Below are 19,417 nucleotides of genomic sequence, written 5' to 3' on the forward strand. Positions count from 1 at the left end.
TAGTGTCGTATTGCATCATATCGTATCGTATTGTGTCATATTGCACCATATCGTATCGTATCGTATTGTATCATCTTCTATTGTGTCGTATTACACCATATTGTATCTTATCGTATCGTTATGTATCGTGTCCTGATGTGTCGTATTGTGCCATATCGTATCGTATCCCATCGTACCATATCGCATCGTCTCCTGTCATGTTGTATTGCACCATATTGTATTGTATCGTATCGTCTCTTATCATGTCGTACTGCACCATACTGTATCGTATCCTATCCTATCATACCGTATCGTATTGTCTCCTATCGTGTCGTATTGCGCCATATCTTATCGTATCGTATCGTCTCCTGTCATGCCGTATTGCACCATATCGTACAGTATTGTCTCCTATCGTGTCGTATTGCAACATATCGTATCGTATCGTCTATCATGTCGTATTGCACCATATCGTATCGTATCCTATCGTATCGTCTCCTGTCATGCCGTATTGCACCATATCGTATCGTATTGTCTCCTATCGTGTCGTATTGCAACATATCGTATCGTATCGTCTATCATGTCGTATTGCACCACATCGTATCGTATTGTCTCCTATCGTGTCGTATTGCAACATATCGTATCGTATCGTCTATCATGTCGTATTGCACCATATTGAATCATATCGTATCGTATCGTTTCCTATCATGTCGTATTGCAACATATCGTATCCCATCCTATCCTATCGTACCATATCGCATCACATCATCTCCTATCGTGCCGTATTGCACCATATCGTATCGTATCATATCCTATTGTGTCATATTGCACCATATCATATCGTACCGTATCGCATCGTCTCCTATCGTGTCCTATTGCACCATACTGTATCATAATGGTATTGTATCATCTCCTATAGCGTCGTATTGTACCGTATCGTATTGTATCGTATCGTCTCCTATCGTGTCGTATTGCAACATATAAATAAAATATAAATTCTGAGCTTGATGCGCGACTGTCTCTAAAACTGTTTTCTCCTTCAAGCTCAATCGAAACAGACTTTTTGGCTGTTAATTAATTAATTAATTGAAAAAACATTATTGTATCATTTTTTCAGCTTTTATACTTTGATGTCTGAATGTTATACTCATAAATAAAAATTCTGCAGAACCCCAACAAGTTTACAGCATATCCTCCATTTCCTCGTTCTAAGAATGAACTTATGTTTACTTGATAGTTACTTTATCTTTTCTCGTTAATTACTTGCTCTGATTCTTGATTTTTTATTCCGTCCCTGCCTTCATCAGATGCTGAGGATTAATGACACAACACACAGCTCATTTCCATATAATTTAATTTCAAAAATAAATCTTTTTTAATATCTCTTCACCCACAATAACTTCATAAACATTATTGGATTTCTGTAAACAAATAACACTTAAATACACTCTATCATTTATTCTAGAATCTTTGTATTAAAGCAGTAAAGTTACATACAACACAACATCCCTGTGGACTCCACTATGAAACTAAATCCCTTAAAATTTTACCTTAAATATCCCCTGATTCACCCAATAAATCAGGATATCTTAATGGGTTTTAATGGGATTGTAATTATTGGCTTTGTAGGCTGTAAAACACCTTTAAAATTACCAATAACTTTCCCCTTAATTTACCATATTACCATTTTTGTTTTGATCTAAGGTGTTGTAAAGGTTGGTTCATGCTCAAGTGCAAGTAAGTGATATTATAAGGGATTCTGATATAGGTGTTTAAAAGGTTTACCCCAGATAGAAGATAAATTAACTGATAAATGTACTGTACTATATTAAGTTAAGTTAAGTTAAGTTAAGTTAAGTTAAGTTAAGTTAAGTTTAAGTTATAAAGGGTTTTCCGTTCGGATTAAGGGTTGTTTAAGGGATAAATTAATTTACAGTGTACCTTAAAAGTGCCTTATTTTTTCATTCAAGTTGAACATGTAATGAGAGCTTTAATGCCATGTTAAAGTGTTTTTTAACCACTTAAGTCCACTTGAATCTGAGAGAAAACCCATTAAAATACCCTCAATCCATTGATGACTGCAACATATACCCAAAACAACCCATTAAATACCTGAATACTAAATAATAATCCCTTAAAACATCAGTACTTTTTTTCTCGTTTCAGATCATTAGATCCCAACCTTAATAACACCTTACGATGACAATTAATGTGTAAAGTAAGGTGTTTTTAAGAACAGATTAAGGGTTAGTTGAGGGGTAAATTAATTTACAGTGTACCGTAAGAGTGCCTACATTTTTGTCATTTAAGCTGAACATGCAGGGAGGGTGTTGACGCCATTTTAAGGTGTTTTTTAACCACTTAAATCCACTTGAATCCTAGAGAAAACCCATTAAAATACCCTTAATCTTTTTATGTCTGCAACATATACCCAAAATAACCCATTAAATACCTGAACACTGAATAAAAATCCCTTAAAACATGAAAATGTTTCAGATCATTAAATCCCAACCTTAATAACACCTTACGATGATAATTATTGTGTATAAAGTAAGGTGCTTTTAAGACCACATTAAGGGTTTTTTTCAGGGTAAATGAATTTACACTGTGCCTTAAAAGTGCCATAACTTTTCATTTAAGTTAGACATGCAGGGAGTGCTTTAACACCATGTTAAGTTTTTTTCCCCACTTAAATTCAATTGAATCATTGAGAAAACCCCTTAAAATACCCTTAATCCATTAATTTCTGCAACATATACTCAAAATAATCCATGAAATACCTGAATACTGAATAAAAATCCCTTAAAACATCAATACTTTGCCACCGAAAATGTTTCATATCATCAAATCCCAACCTTAATGACACCTTATGATAATTAATGTGTAAAGTAAGGTGTTTTTAAGAACAGATTCAGGGTTATTTAAAGGGTAAATAAATTTACAGTGTACCTTAAAAGTGCCTTAATTTTCCATTTAAGTTGAACATGCAGGGAGGGCTTTAATGTCATGTTAAGGTGTTTTTTAACCACTTAAATCCACTTGAACAGATAGAGAAAACCCATTAAAATGGTACTTTGCCACTGAAAATGTTTCAGTTTATTAAATCACAACCTTGATGACACCTTACGGTGATAATTGATAGGTGAAGTAAGGTTTTTTTAAGGGTAGATTAAGGGTTTACTCAGGGATTGTTAAGGTATTTTTGTTTCATAGTGTTTTAAAGGATAAAGGTGTCACTTAAGTCTTTTTCGAGCTCATTCTGACTCTGAGTGCTCTTTTATTTGCTGTGTTTGTGATTTGGGGAGAGCTCGTCTGTGTCAGTTCACAGCTTCCTCTTCCCGCCATGTCACACCAAAAGAACTCCCATCATGCCTCAGCAGGAACCCAGACGTCTCCCGTGGCGTCAGGCGGTCCATCCCAGTCCGGAGCAGCTCTACAGGTTTCAATCTGGGGTCATCCCAGTGCACAAAATGAGGGGTTAAGGTTCCTTTGTGGTTAAAGTGTCCTCCCATGTGACCTCTTCCCGTCCTCACCTGGCGTCCTGAGCCACGCCCAGTGGGTGGAGGCGTCCTGAGTCCAGCAGCATCCTCCCCAGCCAGTGTAAAAGCTGCGAGTACCAGTGGATCCCATCACCATGGCTCCCAGTGGATCCAGTCCAGCTGTGGATGAGCCGGAGTGGTGAGAAGGCCCAATGAGCCAGCCAGTGCTGGTCCACCACGGCGTAGCAGGACGCCACCACCCCGTCCACCACCACCGTCCCCTGCTGGGTCAACGGTGCAAACGCCCCCCTGCTCACCCTCATGCTGACCCGGGTGATGCGAGACAGACGCCCCCATCCCGCTTTCCCCTCTGACACCAGCACACACTGTCCCGGCTGGGTGTCGCTGGCGTACACAGTCCTGAGGGCGCCGCGGGCCGGCAGCGCCCCCTCTGAGCAGTTCCCCTCAGACACAAATATCAGGTGGGCGGCGGTGAGCGACAGGCGGGCTCCGGCTTCTGTGTGCAGTGTGTAGAAGAGCTTCCGGGTGACGGGGTCGCGGTCCAGGAAGAGCAGGACTTCACTGTAAAGCAGCTCCCCGCTGCCGTCGCTGCCCGCCGACGCCAGGACGTGCTCACCCGGGCGCAGGTCACTGATGGGCTTCTGAGCGCCGCTCGCCAACGTCACCAAGGCCTCGCCGGGGAAACAACCTCCAGATTTAGCCGCCACGGAGTGATCTGAAAGACAGATGGAGGGACAGAGACAAGGACGTCAAACAGGATGTTAACTTTCCTGAAGTACGGAGGCTCAGTGGTGCCAGGAAAAAGAAACAGGAATGATAAAAATAAAAATGCTCATAATAAGTTAAAAACAATTCAGATTCAAAACTATGATGAAATATTGACATAATTCATCCAAATTTTACCACAGAAATATTTTTGACTCAGTAGATTAATTCAGTTTTAGATAGTCGAATTTTTAATCATTTTAAAATTGACTATTATCTTACAATTATTAATATAAAAAGGCATAAAAAAATTAGAGATGATAAATTAGATTTTCAAATGATGATTTTCATTTAAAATTTTTATGAAAATTTATAATAATAATAATTAGTTAGTAGTTAATTTTGTCAATAAATTGGATTTTTTAATGTATTTTTGAAAAAGTCATTTAAATGTTACCTTAATTTCAGTAAATTAATTTTAAGTAAATTTCATCTTTCTTTTTCTATCTAAAAAAGAATTTAAAAGTATTTAAAGTTACATTTAAATTTTTTACATTTATTTAGAATTTTTATTCCTATTTCTTTTTTATTTTGTTTGTCAGTAAATAAGATTTTTAAATGATTATTTTCATTTAAAATATTACTAAAATGCATATTAATTATACGTTATATAAAAATTTACACATTTATTTATGAATATAATAATTTTTCTACTTAAAAAAGAAGTGAAGAGTATTAGTATATATTATATTTAAAAAGTTTTATATTTATTTTGAATTTCATTCAGAATTTTTTTGTCAGTAAATTCAGTGTCTAAAATTTGATTATTATCTTACAATTATTGACTTAAAAAGTTCAAATTTTTACACTTTCTCTTCTATTTTAACCTGCTATTTTTATCTTTTGCATTAGTAAGTCACAATCATGACATTGCATTTCATAATTTTGATTTTCAAAATTACAGTTTTGATTTGATTCAACATAATAACTTTGTAGCTTATTAATTAACTGACTAATTTCATCTTTGAAATTATTAAACAATAATTTAACTTTGTGGATTTTTAGGTCAACATGATGAGATACGTTAAAACTGCAAATGTTTATAATTAACCAGGAGTATTTCAATTTTTCATCAACATTCCCCTTTTGTTGTTCTGGCATGAATGAGCCTCCATACAACAGGACTTGAGCACACAGTAAATCTTTTGACCTCCCTGTAGCTAAATATTGACTCTTTTCTTTCCTCGTCTGGACATAAAAGAACAATAAGCAGATAAAAGCTGCTGTTTGCAGCGCTGAATAATGACACGCTGCGAGTATACATCTGCACACATGTGAGTCCAGGCTGGATTGTGACCGAGACAAAGCGCCCCAGCACTCGAAAGTGACACTCGAGGACCTTCTCAAATCTATCTGGGGATAAATATTTGGGGAAGGCAGGAAAGCCAAGGCCAGGTGATAAGATAAGTCACCTGAAGGAGGAAGGAGCAGAGCAGGAAAACCAGTCAGCGGGTTAATCATCTGACAAACGGACACCAACACATGACTCCAGGTCAACTCCAGGACGCTCAAAATGTCTCGTCCCGGTTTAAATACGCAGACTGGAGGATCTACGGTTTGGCATTGAACATAAATTTGACCATTAATTAAAAACAGGAAGTTAGGAATCTTTAGTCTTGATATATGTATCTTACTTTTAAAAAAATACACATATGTTTACATTTTTATTTATTTTTTATTTTATTTATTTTTATTTTATTTTATTTTTTTAAACAGAGGCCTGCAGGTATCAAGATTCAACAAGAAGCTAAAAATGTTGAACTACAAAAATTAATTTATGAGAAATTCTGACAAAAATGGTGCCAAATTATGAGACCCTAAAGTCAGACTTTTTCATTGTCAGAATTTTTCATTTTGACTGTTTTGTATCAATTCAGATTTATCTAGCTATTTTGATTAAGCGTGACTAATAATATATTCGTCATTCCTCGATTTGTTTTTGGTTTTCAGATACCTGGACATCATAGACGTAGATTTTGGGGTGGGACTCTCTGGCACAATACTTAAGTGGTTTGATTCCTACTTAAAAGACAGGAGTACATTATTTCTGTACATCTGAGCCTCCAAAAATAATGTGGAGTTCCCCAAGGGTCCATACTGGGGCCTCTTCTGTTTACGTGCTTCCAGTGGTTCTGATTATGGAAAAAAACTAAATATTCTACCATAATTATGCAGATGGATTTACATAACAATGTCACCAGGGGACGGTGGTCGACTACACGTGTTGACTGGGAGCACTGAACAAATCAATAATTGGATGTGCCGCAATTTTCTTCGATTACACAAAGAAAAAACGGAGGTGATAGTTTTTGGAGCCAAAGAGGAATGATGAAAAGTTGGTGCTCGTTTATTCATTTCTTACACTGCACTGTAACTTTTATTCTTGTATCTTATACCTGTCTTAGTACATTTTGAATTTTACTTTCTATTCTCAAGTTTTTTATTAAATGTCCTTTTGCTTTTTTGGTCCACTAGATGGTGCTGATGTTTTTTTTCCCTGGTGAGGTCAGCAGAGGTCAGTCAGCGGCATTTGGCAGGAAGTTCACCAGGCCACGTCATTTGTGTCACTCACATCACATCAGCCGCCCTGCTGGAATTCCTGTCTAGTCGCGTCACTCGTCATATGTCCCAGGAGGATCTCAATGCTGAATGACTATCATGACGCGAATTGGTCGCTCAAGTTCAGATTTTTCAACTCTTGTGAATAAACATGTGACTTGCTTCATTCATGCCGCTCAATTCACATTGCTGTAATAGTGCCATGAAAAGCGATTGTTTTTGATTGAGACATCACTGTGTTTCCTGCCAGGACAGCACCACGAGAGCAGAATGCGCATCTAACTGCATCTTTATGTTGACTTTAAAGGTAATGCTTGTGCGACTTGTTTTATTCGTGCCTGGTGTGATCACAACTGTACCAATGGTGGGCCACATTTGGCCCAGGGTCCATAATCTGAGTATCACTGATCTGATCCATGTTGGTCGGTCATTCCTTTGCAAGATTGGTGGATTTAGAATCTAATCCTGGAACATAAGCTTCGCCACACAGACACTTTTCTTCATTATCAAACAAAAAGCACCAGAAACAGGATAAAACTCAAAGTATTACCTTCCTAACTCTTCCTGGTTCGATCACAGAAATATTTCTCGTCTTGTTGATGTAAAGCAGCAGAGGTCTGAGGTCAGCGTTAATCCCTGTGTGTTCAGTCCTTCACCTACAAGGTCCTGGTGCTTTGCTGCCCCCTAGTGGTTGTTTCCTCTTGTTGACTACAGTCCAGCCGCCCCCCTTAAAGCGCCTTTAACAAGGATTTAAGGGGGTTTGTTGGCTTTTTCTCAGCTGGCTGGATTTGTCTTCCCAACAAGTGTTCGTTTCTCTTTTCTTTGTCTTGTTTTGAGGAATTTTGAGGAAAAACAGAATAAAAAAAAACAAAAGAATCAAAAACATGAAAAAAAAAATACCAACTTGATTGGTTGCCCTTCTGATCAAGTCAAGGACTGGGCCCTCGCAACCCGATCTGGGAGGGAAGGAGAGAAACAGGAAGGGGAAAGAGAGATACAGTAGGAAACAGGACAGAGACAGAGGGGGAAAAGAAAAAGGAAAATCTCAGTTACCACTCAGTGTCAAATGTGTCGAGGGGATGTTTAAACTCTGCACACTGTGCGACTTTCAGCACTTCTGTGTGTGTGTGTGTGTGTGTGTGTGTGTCCACGTCAGGGTCGTACATGTGTGTTAGTTTTCATGCTGCTGCACATTTGTGGTTATGAACAGACACCAAGAGGAATATGTGGGACCTTGATGTGAGAGTGACGTCAAAAAGACAATGTTGAAATTTACGTTTCTGCAAATAACGAATACGTTACATTTGCATGTGTCATAGATATCACATCAACGTTTCTGAACTGACGTAGTTTATGAGCTGACTTCAGTTAGTGCCACAAAAAGCTAACATTTTTTCTGAGACATGGCTGCATGTCCTGCTGGGATAGTGCAAAGAAACCCGGCTAAGAGACTTTGCTGCATTTTCTGTGTTGATAGTGCCATGAAAAGTGATTGTTTTTACCTAGATGTCACTAGGTTTCCTGCCGGTAATGCGCCAAGAAAAGCAGCTGTTTTTTACCGACACATTGTCGTGGTTACTGCCGGGATAATGCCACGAAAAGCACCTGATTATTAACGAAAATGCTGTTTTTCCTGCCAGGTTAGTGCTGCAAAAAGCAGTTCTTTTTTACCGAGACATTGTTGCGTTCCCTGCCAAGATAGCACCACACAAAGCAGCTCTTTTTAACTGGCACGTCGCTGTGTTTCCTGCCAAGTTAGCGCCAAGAAAAGCGGCCATTTTGTTACCGACACATCGCTGTGTTTCCTACCAAGTTAGCGCCGAGAAAAGCGACCGTTTTGTTACCGGCACGTCGCTGTGTTTCCTGCCAAGTTAGCGCCAAGAAAAGCGACAGTTTTGTTACCGGCACGTCGCTGCGTTTCCTGCCGGTATAGTGCCAAATCATGATCTCCTCTTAAACATAAAACCTAACCACATGTAACCACGTTGCTGTTGAAATGTCAAGTTTCAACAGACCCACTTAATCATAACCTACAAACGTAACATATCCGTGCTTTGCAGAATCTTACAATGCGTTGTGTCCTGAGACTTCAATACCCATGAGCCTCAGCTGGTGTTAACTTAGAGAAGAAGCTAGTTAGAGCAGCAGCAAAATAAAAATTGAAATGGGAATAAAACCCAGCACCACAGCCCCCACATTCACCCAGAACTGACTCTGTTTCTACAAAATCAAATCTTTAGCTTTAGCTCCCCGTTAGCGGCACATTGTTCCGAAGTTCGTAACTCTGTGATTGGATGTTTGATAACAAAATGCACCCTGGGAATATATTCTTTATCACCACTCTGACGTTTTAACAGTAAGGAACTAGAATTTTCTCATGAAGTTGTTTTCCACATATGATTTAACATAGAGAGAGTTTAACATCTATTAAAGCCGAACTAGAGCTCCAACTGTCAGTCAGCGACACTTGTCTTTTTCCTGACCGCTGGACGGATGAAATGCCTTCCTCCACAGGTGACTCGGATTTTCTGCCTCTCACAAAGAGTCAGCACTGAGTGCTAAACTGTGGACTTTCAAAACGTCCCATCAGCCACACTACTTACAGCCTAGTTTTCCTAAATAATTAAAATTTGTGACAATGGCAAAAAGCCACAAACAGCTCACAGAAACTAAATTTCAGACGTGATGTTGAGCTGAGGAAAGGTGGGGTGAGTGGAGACAGATGGAGCAAAGAGCTAGAGGCACCCAGACAGTTAAGATGCAAGCAAGAGGACAGTCAGAGACCAGGGATCGACGACGGGAAACAAATGTTAGAAAGGAAAGACAAGGCAGCGGAAGCAGTTCCCGACTAAAGCTAAATACGAAACCACTGGAGTCCCTGTGACGCAAAATTCAGCTGAATTTAGTGCGTAGTGTTCAAAAGTTTGTGAAACTGGTGCCGATATGATACCTGAGGTTGTGTCACCACCTGCACTGCTGCAAGCTAGATGTAGCCACGCTGCTGCAAAGCCTCCGTCAGCTGGATTAGTAATAGAGAGTCCTGGAAGCAGCACCAGTTCAGTCCCAGTACACACTCAGCTTAAAAGTACCAGCAGAAATATTCCTTTTATTGCCAGCAGTGAGTTTTTCACTGTGACACGCAATATGTCAAAATCGCCACCATGTTGGAGAGGGCAAGACTTAATAAGTTTAATGCCATATATATAGGTTTGCGCTAATAACGTTAGCATGTTGTATTTGTTTTGAAAACGTGTTTAGTATAAGACAGTTGTTTTGTCAGTGAACTTTGTGAGCTGTAATGGAGCCAAATTATGTAATGTTACCTTTGGTAAAAGTTGCTGTTGTCCCTGGTTTTATATGAGTAGAGGAAAAGTCTGCTAGCTGCTAGGCTAATTTATACAATGTAAAATGCCATAGGCTTGTGCTAATAACGCTAGCATGTTGTATTTGTGGGGAAAATGTGTCCAGATAAAGACAAGTGTTTGTCAGGTCAGTTTCTTGACTATTTCTTTTTGGTGGTTGAACTGGTTGTTCTCTTTCTTTGTGTCATCAACCCACTCTCACTCCGAAGTCGTCAAACACCGGCACTTGGTCGGTGACTTCCAGTGTCAGACACCGACGAAAAAGGCTGTGCTTTCAGGTTGGCATGATACGCGGCCAGTTGTTGTTATTCTGTATTCTGATTCCACCTAATTTGAGACAAATGTATATTTTCTACAACACGTAGATAATAAAGCCATGAATATAAAAATGACTCACTGGAACTGGGTGAGAATTCTAAACGTTATAGAGCATTTAACCCAGAAAGACCGCAGCCTCTCTGTTTACTTGCATTGATCAACAGGCCAGTCCTGCCCTCTCCAAAACGGCGGTGAGGTTGAGCAGCCAATGAGGCGTCCATATTTCTATATCTATTAGCTTTAGGATACAAAACAGAGAGCTTTCCTGTACCTTAACCAAATGCCACTTACCTAAAGACCTACCTAAAGAAAATAAATCTTAAAGTTTGGTGTAGGTTCAGTAGGAACATGCTGGAACCCCTCTGTGAGACTTTTGTTTCCTCAAAGTCAGAAAGCCTCAGCTAACAGTCGTCGCATTATCGCACAGTTAGTCTCTGGAGCCCACTGAGCCCTTTACTTTGACGTGACTTGGATTCCACCCTCACCACTTTCCTCTCCTCACCTGACTTGACGCTGCAGTGGATGTGGGCCTTGGACTCGTAGTAGACCCAGTCGAACCCGGCCTCCACCGCCAGCCGCGCCAGCATGGCGTACTTGTTCCTGTCCCGGTCCGACGTGGTGATGTCCACCGCCCGGCCCTCGTAATGCAGCGACTCCTCCGAGTGGTGGCCGTCCTCGTCCCATCCCTCGGTGACCCGCAGCCGGACCCCGGGCCACAGGTTCATGACTGAGATGGCCAGAGAGTTCAGCTTGTCTTTGCAGCGCTGCGGCAAAACGGAAATCTGTTTCACACATATGCTCAACTGAAATATGGAAGCACACACACATAGATACGTTTGTAAGTCCCGCCCACCGCAGCTTTTAAACCAATCAGACAGCAGCAGAAAAGTCCCCCATCACACCCGCTCACCCCTCATCTGTGGCTTCAGCCTTCCCACAATGCACCCCTGCTGTCCCGGCCTGATGTTTGCTCTCTGTGGTGAGCGGAGCGAGGCTATGTTAAGGATGGCTGGAGGGGTGAAGGGGGTGAAGGGGGGACTGTGAGGTTATGGGGTGGTTAGGTGACGGTGGGTGGAGGGGGGGGGGGGGGCTGCTACATGAACAAGAGGTCCTCAGCGTCCCTCTAAACCTGGAGTCTGGTCAGGGTGAGCAAACACAAGGTGAGAGCGCCGATTGAAGGACTCATTCAACTCCCTTCAGCTGCCGCAAATAAATCCTCCAGTCGGCTCCGTTAATCTAATCCACACCCAGGCCGCATTGTCAGGGCGACTGGGGGGGGGGTCGAACCGGATTCATCCATTGAAATAAATCAAAGGATACCTCAGACACACCTGATGTGATTTTTAGAAATTAAAGGGGAAGAATTTGTTCAAAAAACAAACAACATTTGTGCATTATTATGTCCCAGATTTAACTTTGATGAAACTTAACATTTCAACATGACTGTGACAGACATGTGGTTATGTTCAGGCACAAAACCACTTGGTTATGGTGAGAAAAACATCGTGATATCGCTTAAAATACCCGGTTTTGGGGGCATGATCTCTGCTGGAAACACACAATGTCTCAGAAAAAACTGGAAAAACAGTTTGGGAGCTAAAGCTACAAGGAAACAGTCACTGGTAGCTACAAACACCCATGTTTGAGGTCTGAAAAAAACACTGAAGAAACAGCCATGGGTCACTACAAAACAACCATGTTTGGGGGCTAAAGCTGCAAATTATCAGCCATGGGCAGCTACAAACACCCATGTTTGAGGTCTAAAAATCCACTAAAAAACGCCTACATTTGGGGGCTAGGAAGAGGCTGGAAAAACAGCCATGAGCCATTAAAAAAAACATGTTTGGGGGTTAAATGCCGCTGGAAAAACAGCCATTGGTTGCTAAAATGACACCCATGTTTGGGGGCTAGGAAGAGGCTGAAAAACAGCCGTAGGTCGCTACAAACACCCACATGTGGGGGCCAAACAGCCAAAGATCACACAAACAATCGTGCTTGGGGGCTAAAACCCCCTGAAAAATAGCCATGGATCACAACAAAACACCCACGTCTGGGAGCTAAAAAGCTGCTGGAAACACAGCCACCTTTGAGGTCTAAATATCCGCTGAATAAACAGTCGTGTTTGGGGGCTAAAGCTGCGGGAAACACAGCCATGGGTTGCTAAAAAGACATCTATGTTTGGGGGCCAGGAAGACGCTGAAAAAACAGTCATGAGTCACTGAAAACACCCACATTTGGGGACCATGGATCACAGCAAACAGCCACATTTGGGGGCATAAAAGTTGCTGGAAAACAGCCTTGGATTGCTAAAAAGACATCTATGTTTGGGGGCTAGGAAGATGCTGAAAAAACAGCCATAGATCACTGAAAAACATCAAGGTTTGGTGGCTAAAATGTTGCTGGAAATACAGCCGTGGGTAGCTACAAACACCCACATTTGGGGGCTTAAAAGCCACTAGAAAAACAGCCATAGGTCACTAAAACGACACCCATGTTTGGGGACTCGGAAGTGGCTGAAAAAACAGCCATGGGTTAGTAAAAAACACCCACATTTGGAGTTCACGGATCACAACAAACGTGTTTGGGGGCTTAAAACCTGCAGGAAAAACAGCCTTGGATCACAACAAACAACTGTACTTGGGGGCTAAAAAGTTGCACGTTTGGGGGCTAAAGCTGCAGAAAACACAGCCATGGGCAGCTACAAACACCCATCTTTAGGGCCTAAAAATCAGCTGGAAAAACAGCCATGGGTCGCAATAAAAACACCCACGTTTAGGGGCTAAAAAGCCACTTGAAAAACAGCCACGGACCACAACAAATAACCACATTCATGGGCTAAAATGTTGCTGGAAAAACAGCCAAGTTTGGGGGTTAAAGCTACAGAAAACACAGCCATGGTTCGCTAAAAGGCGCCTCTGGTTGGGGGCGAGGAAGACGCTGGAAAACGGGCTGGGGGCGAGCTGCCATTTACTCAGCTTGTTTCTCTGATAACTTTAGATCCAGACACTCAGGAGGTTTTAACTGTTTCTCGTTATATACCAGTGTTTCTCTGATGCTGTTCGGCTCATGGCAGAGGAGCTGCTCGCCCAGCACCTGCTGACGTGAGCTCACCTGTTCTCTCTGATAACCAATCAGAACAAACTCATTTAAAGCTTGTTGCTTTCACTGAAAGAAGAATCTAAATAATACGAAACTTTCTGAGCAAACTGGAGCGAACAAGTTGTTTTATGTGTCATTTTTAAACTTTATTCCAACATAGTTTTACATATTTGATTCTTAAATGTCCATGTAAACAGTTTAATTGGTTGATTAAAGGCGAAGATATGAAGCGTCAAAGACTGCTAATGTCTGAATTAAGCCCAGAGTTTCATCTGCAGGATTTATTTCCCCTCACTGACAGATGAAATTGAAGAAATCTAAATTAAGGCTCCTGGAGTCGCATGACTACAGGAGGTCCTGTATTGCCCCTGCAGCCTCTCAAAGCATCTCGTTTCATGACTCTCGGCCCATTCAGGAGCGAAAGTGGGATTAAACCCCATAAATGTCTCTTTCCATGTTGGCTGTGATAAGAATAGCTCGTGTCTCGGGTGGCCACAGATGCCTTTTCACGGTGTTCACTGTGGATTTTAACGTCTTGTGTTTTCTCTGCGGTCGCAGCAACGAGCTGGACTTCATAAATCAGACGATACATTTTGTTGGTTTTCCTTTCAAGGTATACAGATCGACGGGGGTTTCTGTAGGAGCGGTTGGAGCACTAAACCGCTGGCTGCACAAACATTGGACGCGCGGGGCTGACAACACGCGCCTATGCACACCTTTTTACGCTGCAAAAAAAAAAAAAAAACGGACCTCTGAGCAGGTCACCTGGTCACATGTGGCGCCTGGGAGTCTTGTTTTCACGAGATGCAGAGACCCAAAGTGTCTTCTCTTGGTTCCAGTGCGGCTGGATTGTTTTGGAGCGATTTTTACGCGTCGGGAAATCCGAGAAATCAGAAATAAACTGGCACTTTTGCGCCCATTTACATGCACGTTACAAAGAAACTGAGCCTAATTTAAAAGCCCACATTAAATATGAATACTGAGACTTTCTGCAGCGTGTCTTCACCCCTGAACAGTCGCGTCTGTGTGCAGCGCAGCGCCCCGGAAAAAGCGAATAAAAAATAAAGAGGCGAGAGGAGGAGGAGGGGGGAGAAAAAGAAATCCGTATAATTAAAGCTTCGACACAAGCGAAGCTATTTCTGCACATGTGCGCTGCGAAAACAAACAAAAAGTAACACGGAATAGTAAAAGACAAACAGGAGGCTGTCTCCTGCGGCTTGGAGCCCATAAATTGTGTGCAGGTCTGCACCGCGCGCTGCAAGAAATGTCCACTTTGGAGACGTTTGGCGCAAATAAAGTTGGTCTTTCTTGGCTTTCGGAGTTTTTAGGAGTAAGTTTCAGGGGGAGTTTGAGCATCTGGGGGAACATCAGACCATTGAAATGATTTTGATTTGATTTTGTAACTTCAGACTCATCTCTCTTTGCTGGTTTCCCATCTTCACTTCGAGGACCTCATCTTGCCCGTGTCTCCCGGTAAACCCAGCCGAAGTGAGCGGCACCGGCGGGTATTTCTTGCAGTGCGCGCACCGAGGTGACAGCTCCAGACTGGAAGTGCGCGCTTTCATTCCCCCCACGTGGGTCTGTGGACATAAGCGCTGCAGCTCGCGGAGAGAGGAAGCCCGCGGTCACAAGAGCCAGATATAAATACTTTATTCCCGGGGAAATTGGGAGTCAAATAAATTCCACCCGGGGCCCACATCAATGACGGTGTCGTAAAAATTTTTGACAGTCCAAAAAGGCGACTGTTAACTCTGGCCAGTGGGGCTTAAAAAAACGCAAAAACGGTAAACATCAGTCCACGCTTGACCCCGGGGCTCTAACCAAATACGACGTTTGGCTGTTTTTTCCACCAAAAAACATGATGTAAAACAGAGGACATAGTGTTTTAATTAAGAGCGACCGCTTTTCCATACATTTTTAGACGGGGTTGCCCTCGTTTTACGCACGAGCTGCCCACAGTGAACCTCTGAGAGTCGGTGTGGAGGCAGGAGAGCAGAGGAGAGCTCTGATTCAAGCGTCCACAAGCCAGAAACAAACTGTGTCAACAGCTGCGGGGGGATTTTAGGAACTGACTGAGGCAAGAGTTGCGCAAAGAGAAAAAAATCCACCTTAAAAACATCCAAACATGTCAGAAAGAGTCTAGTTTTATTCAAAGTAAACTGACTTGTGGCATTTATTAAGCATCACTAAAAAAACCCATCTTTTGTTAGGTTTGATCCAAAGTCTGAAGAAAAATGTGAGTTGTGTTTGTTGAGGCAGATTTTTCCGCAGTGCCGAGCCTTGAGTCAACAAGACACGCGGAGAAAGATAACAGTGTCCACGCGTTTAAAGACTGGGCAAAGTGCACTTAGTGAAACAACTCCTTACTGAAAAAAACAAGTTTAAAAGGCTCTACGGTGTCCGAGAAAGGTTACCTGCGTCATCATGCGATCTGCACCTGTGTTCTCCTCATCCTTGAAGATGATGTCGGGGTTGTAGTTCGGGGTGAGCTCCTTGAAGCGCTCAGAGTTCCGGGTAATTTTCCCTTCGTATCTCCCGCTGGCCCCCAGAGTCTTCTCGGCCACGTTGGGGCTGAACTGCTTGTAGGCGAGCGGCGCGAGCTTCCGCGGCGGCCGCCTCTTGCCATAGCCTCTACCCGGCCCGCAGCCCTCGCTGACCGGCGAGAGGAGAAAGGCGCACCCGGCGAGGCACGTCACCAGCGTCGGGAGCAGCATTCCGCCCCGGGGCCGGTCTGTAGCCCCCCGGCCGGTGGCCAAAATGTCACCGCTGTGTTTCCTCAGATGTGTGTCACCCCACTTTGTAATTTTAGAGTGGAGGTAAGGCAGCAGGACTCACTCCCGAGTCCCCAAAAGTGGCCATTCCCGGCGCGTAAAAGTGGCCAGTGCGCCGCTGGAGACGAGCTGGAAAGATAAACCTGTCCCTGTGAGCTGCTGACACCCTCCTGTCCCGAGTGCACGCGGAGGCAGGGGCATAAATAGGCGAGGTGAGTTTATCTTGGCAGGCAGGTTCAAAGCTGTCTCTCTGTGTCGGAGCTGTGAGAAAAGGGGCTGCAGACAGACACGGAGGCGCGCGGTGCGTAAGTCTGGCTGCGCCTGTTGGGCACGGCGGTCAAAGGGTGTCCCCGCAGCGGTTTCTGCCTCTCGGGTTTGTTCTCAATGCGTCCCTGTGGCGCAGGGCTGTTGGCAGAAATGGAAATGGAAGAGATCCTACTACAGCACAGATGAGGTGCCGCGGGAGAAGAAGGAGACCGCGCCCTGCTGGACCTGCCCTCTGCTCCGTCCTCTCCTCCCATCGGGGTGGCACAGGCCCCGCGGCCGCCTTCATCTGCTTATTGTCAGCCAAGAGGACACACAAACACCGAGCCACGAGACTGTCCGGGCCGGCGCGCGCTCGCCCTCTGTCCTTTGGACCCTCGTGTCCAAGTTCAGACGCGTGAGCAGGAGCGCAGGTGCGCGCGTTAAAACTCTCCCACCGCTCCTCTGGAAGGTTTAAGACTCAGTGACGTAACAGTCTGTGCTGGAGGTGAGACATTAAACTGTCACTCAGGTAATCAGGACCTCCAGGGAAACCCTTAAGGATCCCCTTAAGCGCCCAGGACCCTGACTTGGAAAACCTGAACATTTTAGTGATTGTTTGATGCTCAGATTAACTCTTCCTGAACTTATTGTTTCAGCCTCACTCATTCTGGAGATCTCCTACATTTCCCAGAACTCCCATTAACAGAACCACCACAGACTGGACTGAACTTAAGCAGTGGTGGGAAATGAAGAGACAGATTTCTTCAGGTGTTTTTTATTTGTTTGTCTTGAACAGTGGTGTGCAGCTTGGCAGACCAGAGACAACAGACATCCAACACTCAGCCCTCTGCTGATGGCCAAACTGGGGTCTGAGGACCTCCAGGGGCCTTTAGTCAGGCTTTCAGGGGCCCCAAAGTGAACTTAAGAATACTTAAAATGTTTTTTATTCATGGGATTTCAGGACCAAGACTCCTGGATCCTTTCTGTTAAAACCTGCAGATGTGTAGTCTAATGGGATTTCTTTGGGGTATTTTTCAACCTGGACCCTATTTTCCCCATGTTTGTGTCACTTTATGTCCGCTGAAAGTGTTTGTTTTTGTTACTGACAGGCTCAGATTGTTATTCTGAGTGTCTGACAACATTATGGAAAGAATCCCTACAGAGATAGAGCTTTGTGCTAAAGAGTATGAGTAATTTTAACATTGTGCTGTCAATTTAGGTCCACTAAAAGTGTTTGTTTTTGTCACTGACAGGCTCAGACTCTTATTCTACGTCATGGGTAGGATCCCTACAGAGATAGGCCTTATTGTTAAAGAGTAAGATCCTTTTTGTTTAACCAGAAACAATCCTGAAATCACCATCACCAAACCCACCAGACTCCATTTAAATAAACAGTAATTTTATCGTTGTACTAACAATGTACATCCCATTAAAGTGTTTATTTTTGGCACTGACAGGCTCAGGTTGTTATTCTAAGTGTCTGACAACATTATGGGAAGGATCCCTACCGAGATTTTTGTTTGTTTGTTTGTTTGTTTTACAAAGTTTTATCATTGTGCCACCAATTTATATCCACTGAAGGTGTTTTTGTTTGTTTGTTTTTGCCACTGTGAGGCTCCGATTACTATTCTACATTATGGAAAGGATCCCTACAGAGATAGACCTCTTTGCTAAAGAGTGCGAGTAATTTTAACATTGTGGCACCAATTTCCAATAAGGGTGTTTATTTTTGCCATTGAGAGGCTCAGATTGTTACTCTACATTATGGAAAGGATCCCTACAGAGACAGATGTTTTTGTTACAGAGTAAGATCCTTTTTGTTTAACTAGAAATAGCCCTGAAATCACCATCACCAAAACCCACCATACTGTTTAAATTAACAGTAATTTTATCGTTGCACCAAAAATGTACATCCCATTAAAGTGTTTACTTTTGTCACTGACAGGCTCACATTGATATTCTAAGTGTCTGACAACTTTAGGGAAAGGATCCCTACAGAGATTTTTGTTTGTTTGTTTGTTTTACAAAGTTTTATCATTGTGCCGCCAATTTGTATCCACTGAAGGTGTTATTTTGTTTTTTGTTTTTTTTTTGCCACTGTGAGGCTCTGATTGCTATTCTACATTATGGAGAGGATCCCTACAGAGATAGACATCTTTGCTAAAAAGTAAGAGTAATTTTAACATTGTGCTGCCATCACCAAACCCACCAGACTCCATTCAAATAAACAGTAATTTTGGCGTTGTACTATTAATTTATGTCCAACAGAAGTGTTTGTTTTTGTCACTGACAGGCTCAGATTGTTATTCTGAGTGTCTGACAACATTATGGAAAGGATCCCTACAGAGATAGAGCTTTGTGTTAAAGAATAAGACAAAGTTTATCATTGTGTCATCAATTTGCATCCACTAAAGGTGTTTGTTTTTGCCATTGAAAGGCTCTGATTGTTATTCTACGTTATGTAATGATCCCTACAGAGATAGATTTTTTGTTACAGAGTAAGATCCTTTTTGTTTATCTATAAACAGCCCTGAAATCACCATCACCAAACCCACCAGACTCCATTTAAATAAACAGTCATTTCATCATCATAACATACGTCATTCAAAGTCGACAGAAACAAAATACAACACACAAAGTGTGTCTTGGTTCAACCTTTCGCTTTTCCAACAATCACCAGCTCTGGTTTGGTTGAAATTAACCCTTAATTCACTCAGTTAGATGCGAAAACATGCTGCCTCTATACACGCTAAAATTACTGTTTATTTAAATGGAGTCTGGTGGGTTTGGTGACAGTGATTTCAGGGCTGTTTCTGGTTAA

At 42.5% G+C, this 19,417-nt stretch overlaps 1 protein-coding gene across 1 annotated transcript; it reads right to left on the reverse strand.

Moving 5' to 3' along the window:
* Positions 1–3,051: 3,051 nt before the first annotated feature.
* On the reverse strand, positions 3,052–18,834 carry LOC125884842 (indian hedgehog B protein-like). Its single transcript, XM_049570093.1, has 3 exons — positions 15,994–18,834; positions 10,983–11,244; positions 3,052–4,191 (listed from the first exon to the last, which is right to left on the reverse strand). The coding sequence occupies exons 1-3, from the start codon at positions 16,291–16,293 to the stop codon at positions 3,506–3,508; spliced, it is 1,248 nt and encodes a 415-aa protein (XP_049426050.1). The 5' UTR covers positions 16,294–18,834; the 3' UTR covers positions 3,052–3,505.
* Positions 18,835–19,417: the final 583 nt, after the last annotated feature.

Source organism: Epinephelus fuscoguttatus, linkage group LG24 (genome assembly GCF_011397635.1).
Source record: "Epinephelus fuscoguttatus linkage group LG24, E.fuscoguttatus.final_Chr_v1".
Taxonomy (NCBI): domain Eukaryota; kingdom Metazoa; phylum Chordata; class Actinopteri; order Perciformes; family Serranidae; genus Epinephelus; species Epinephelus fuscoguttatus.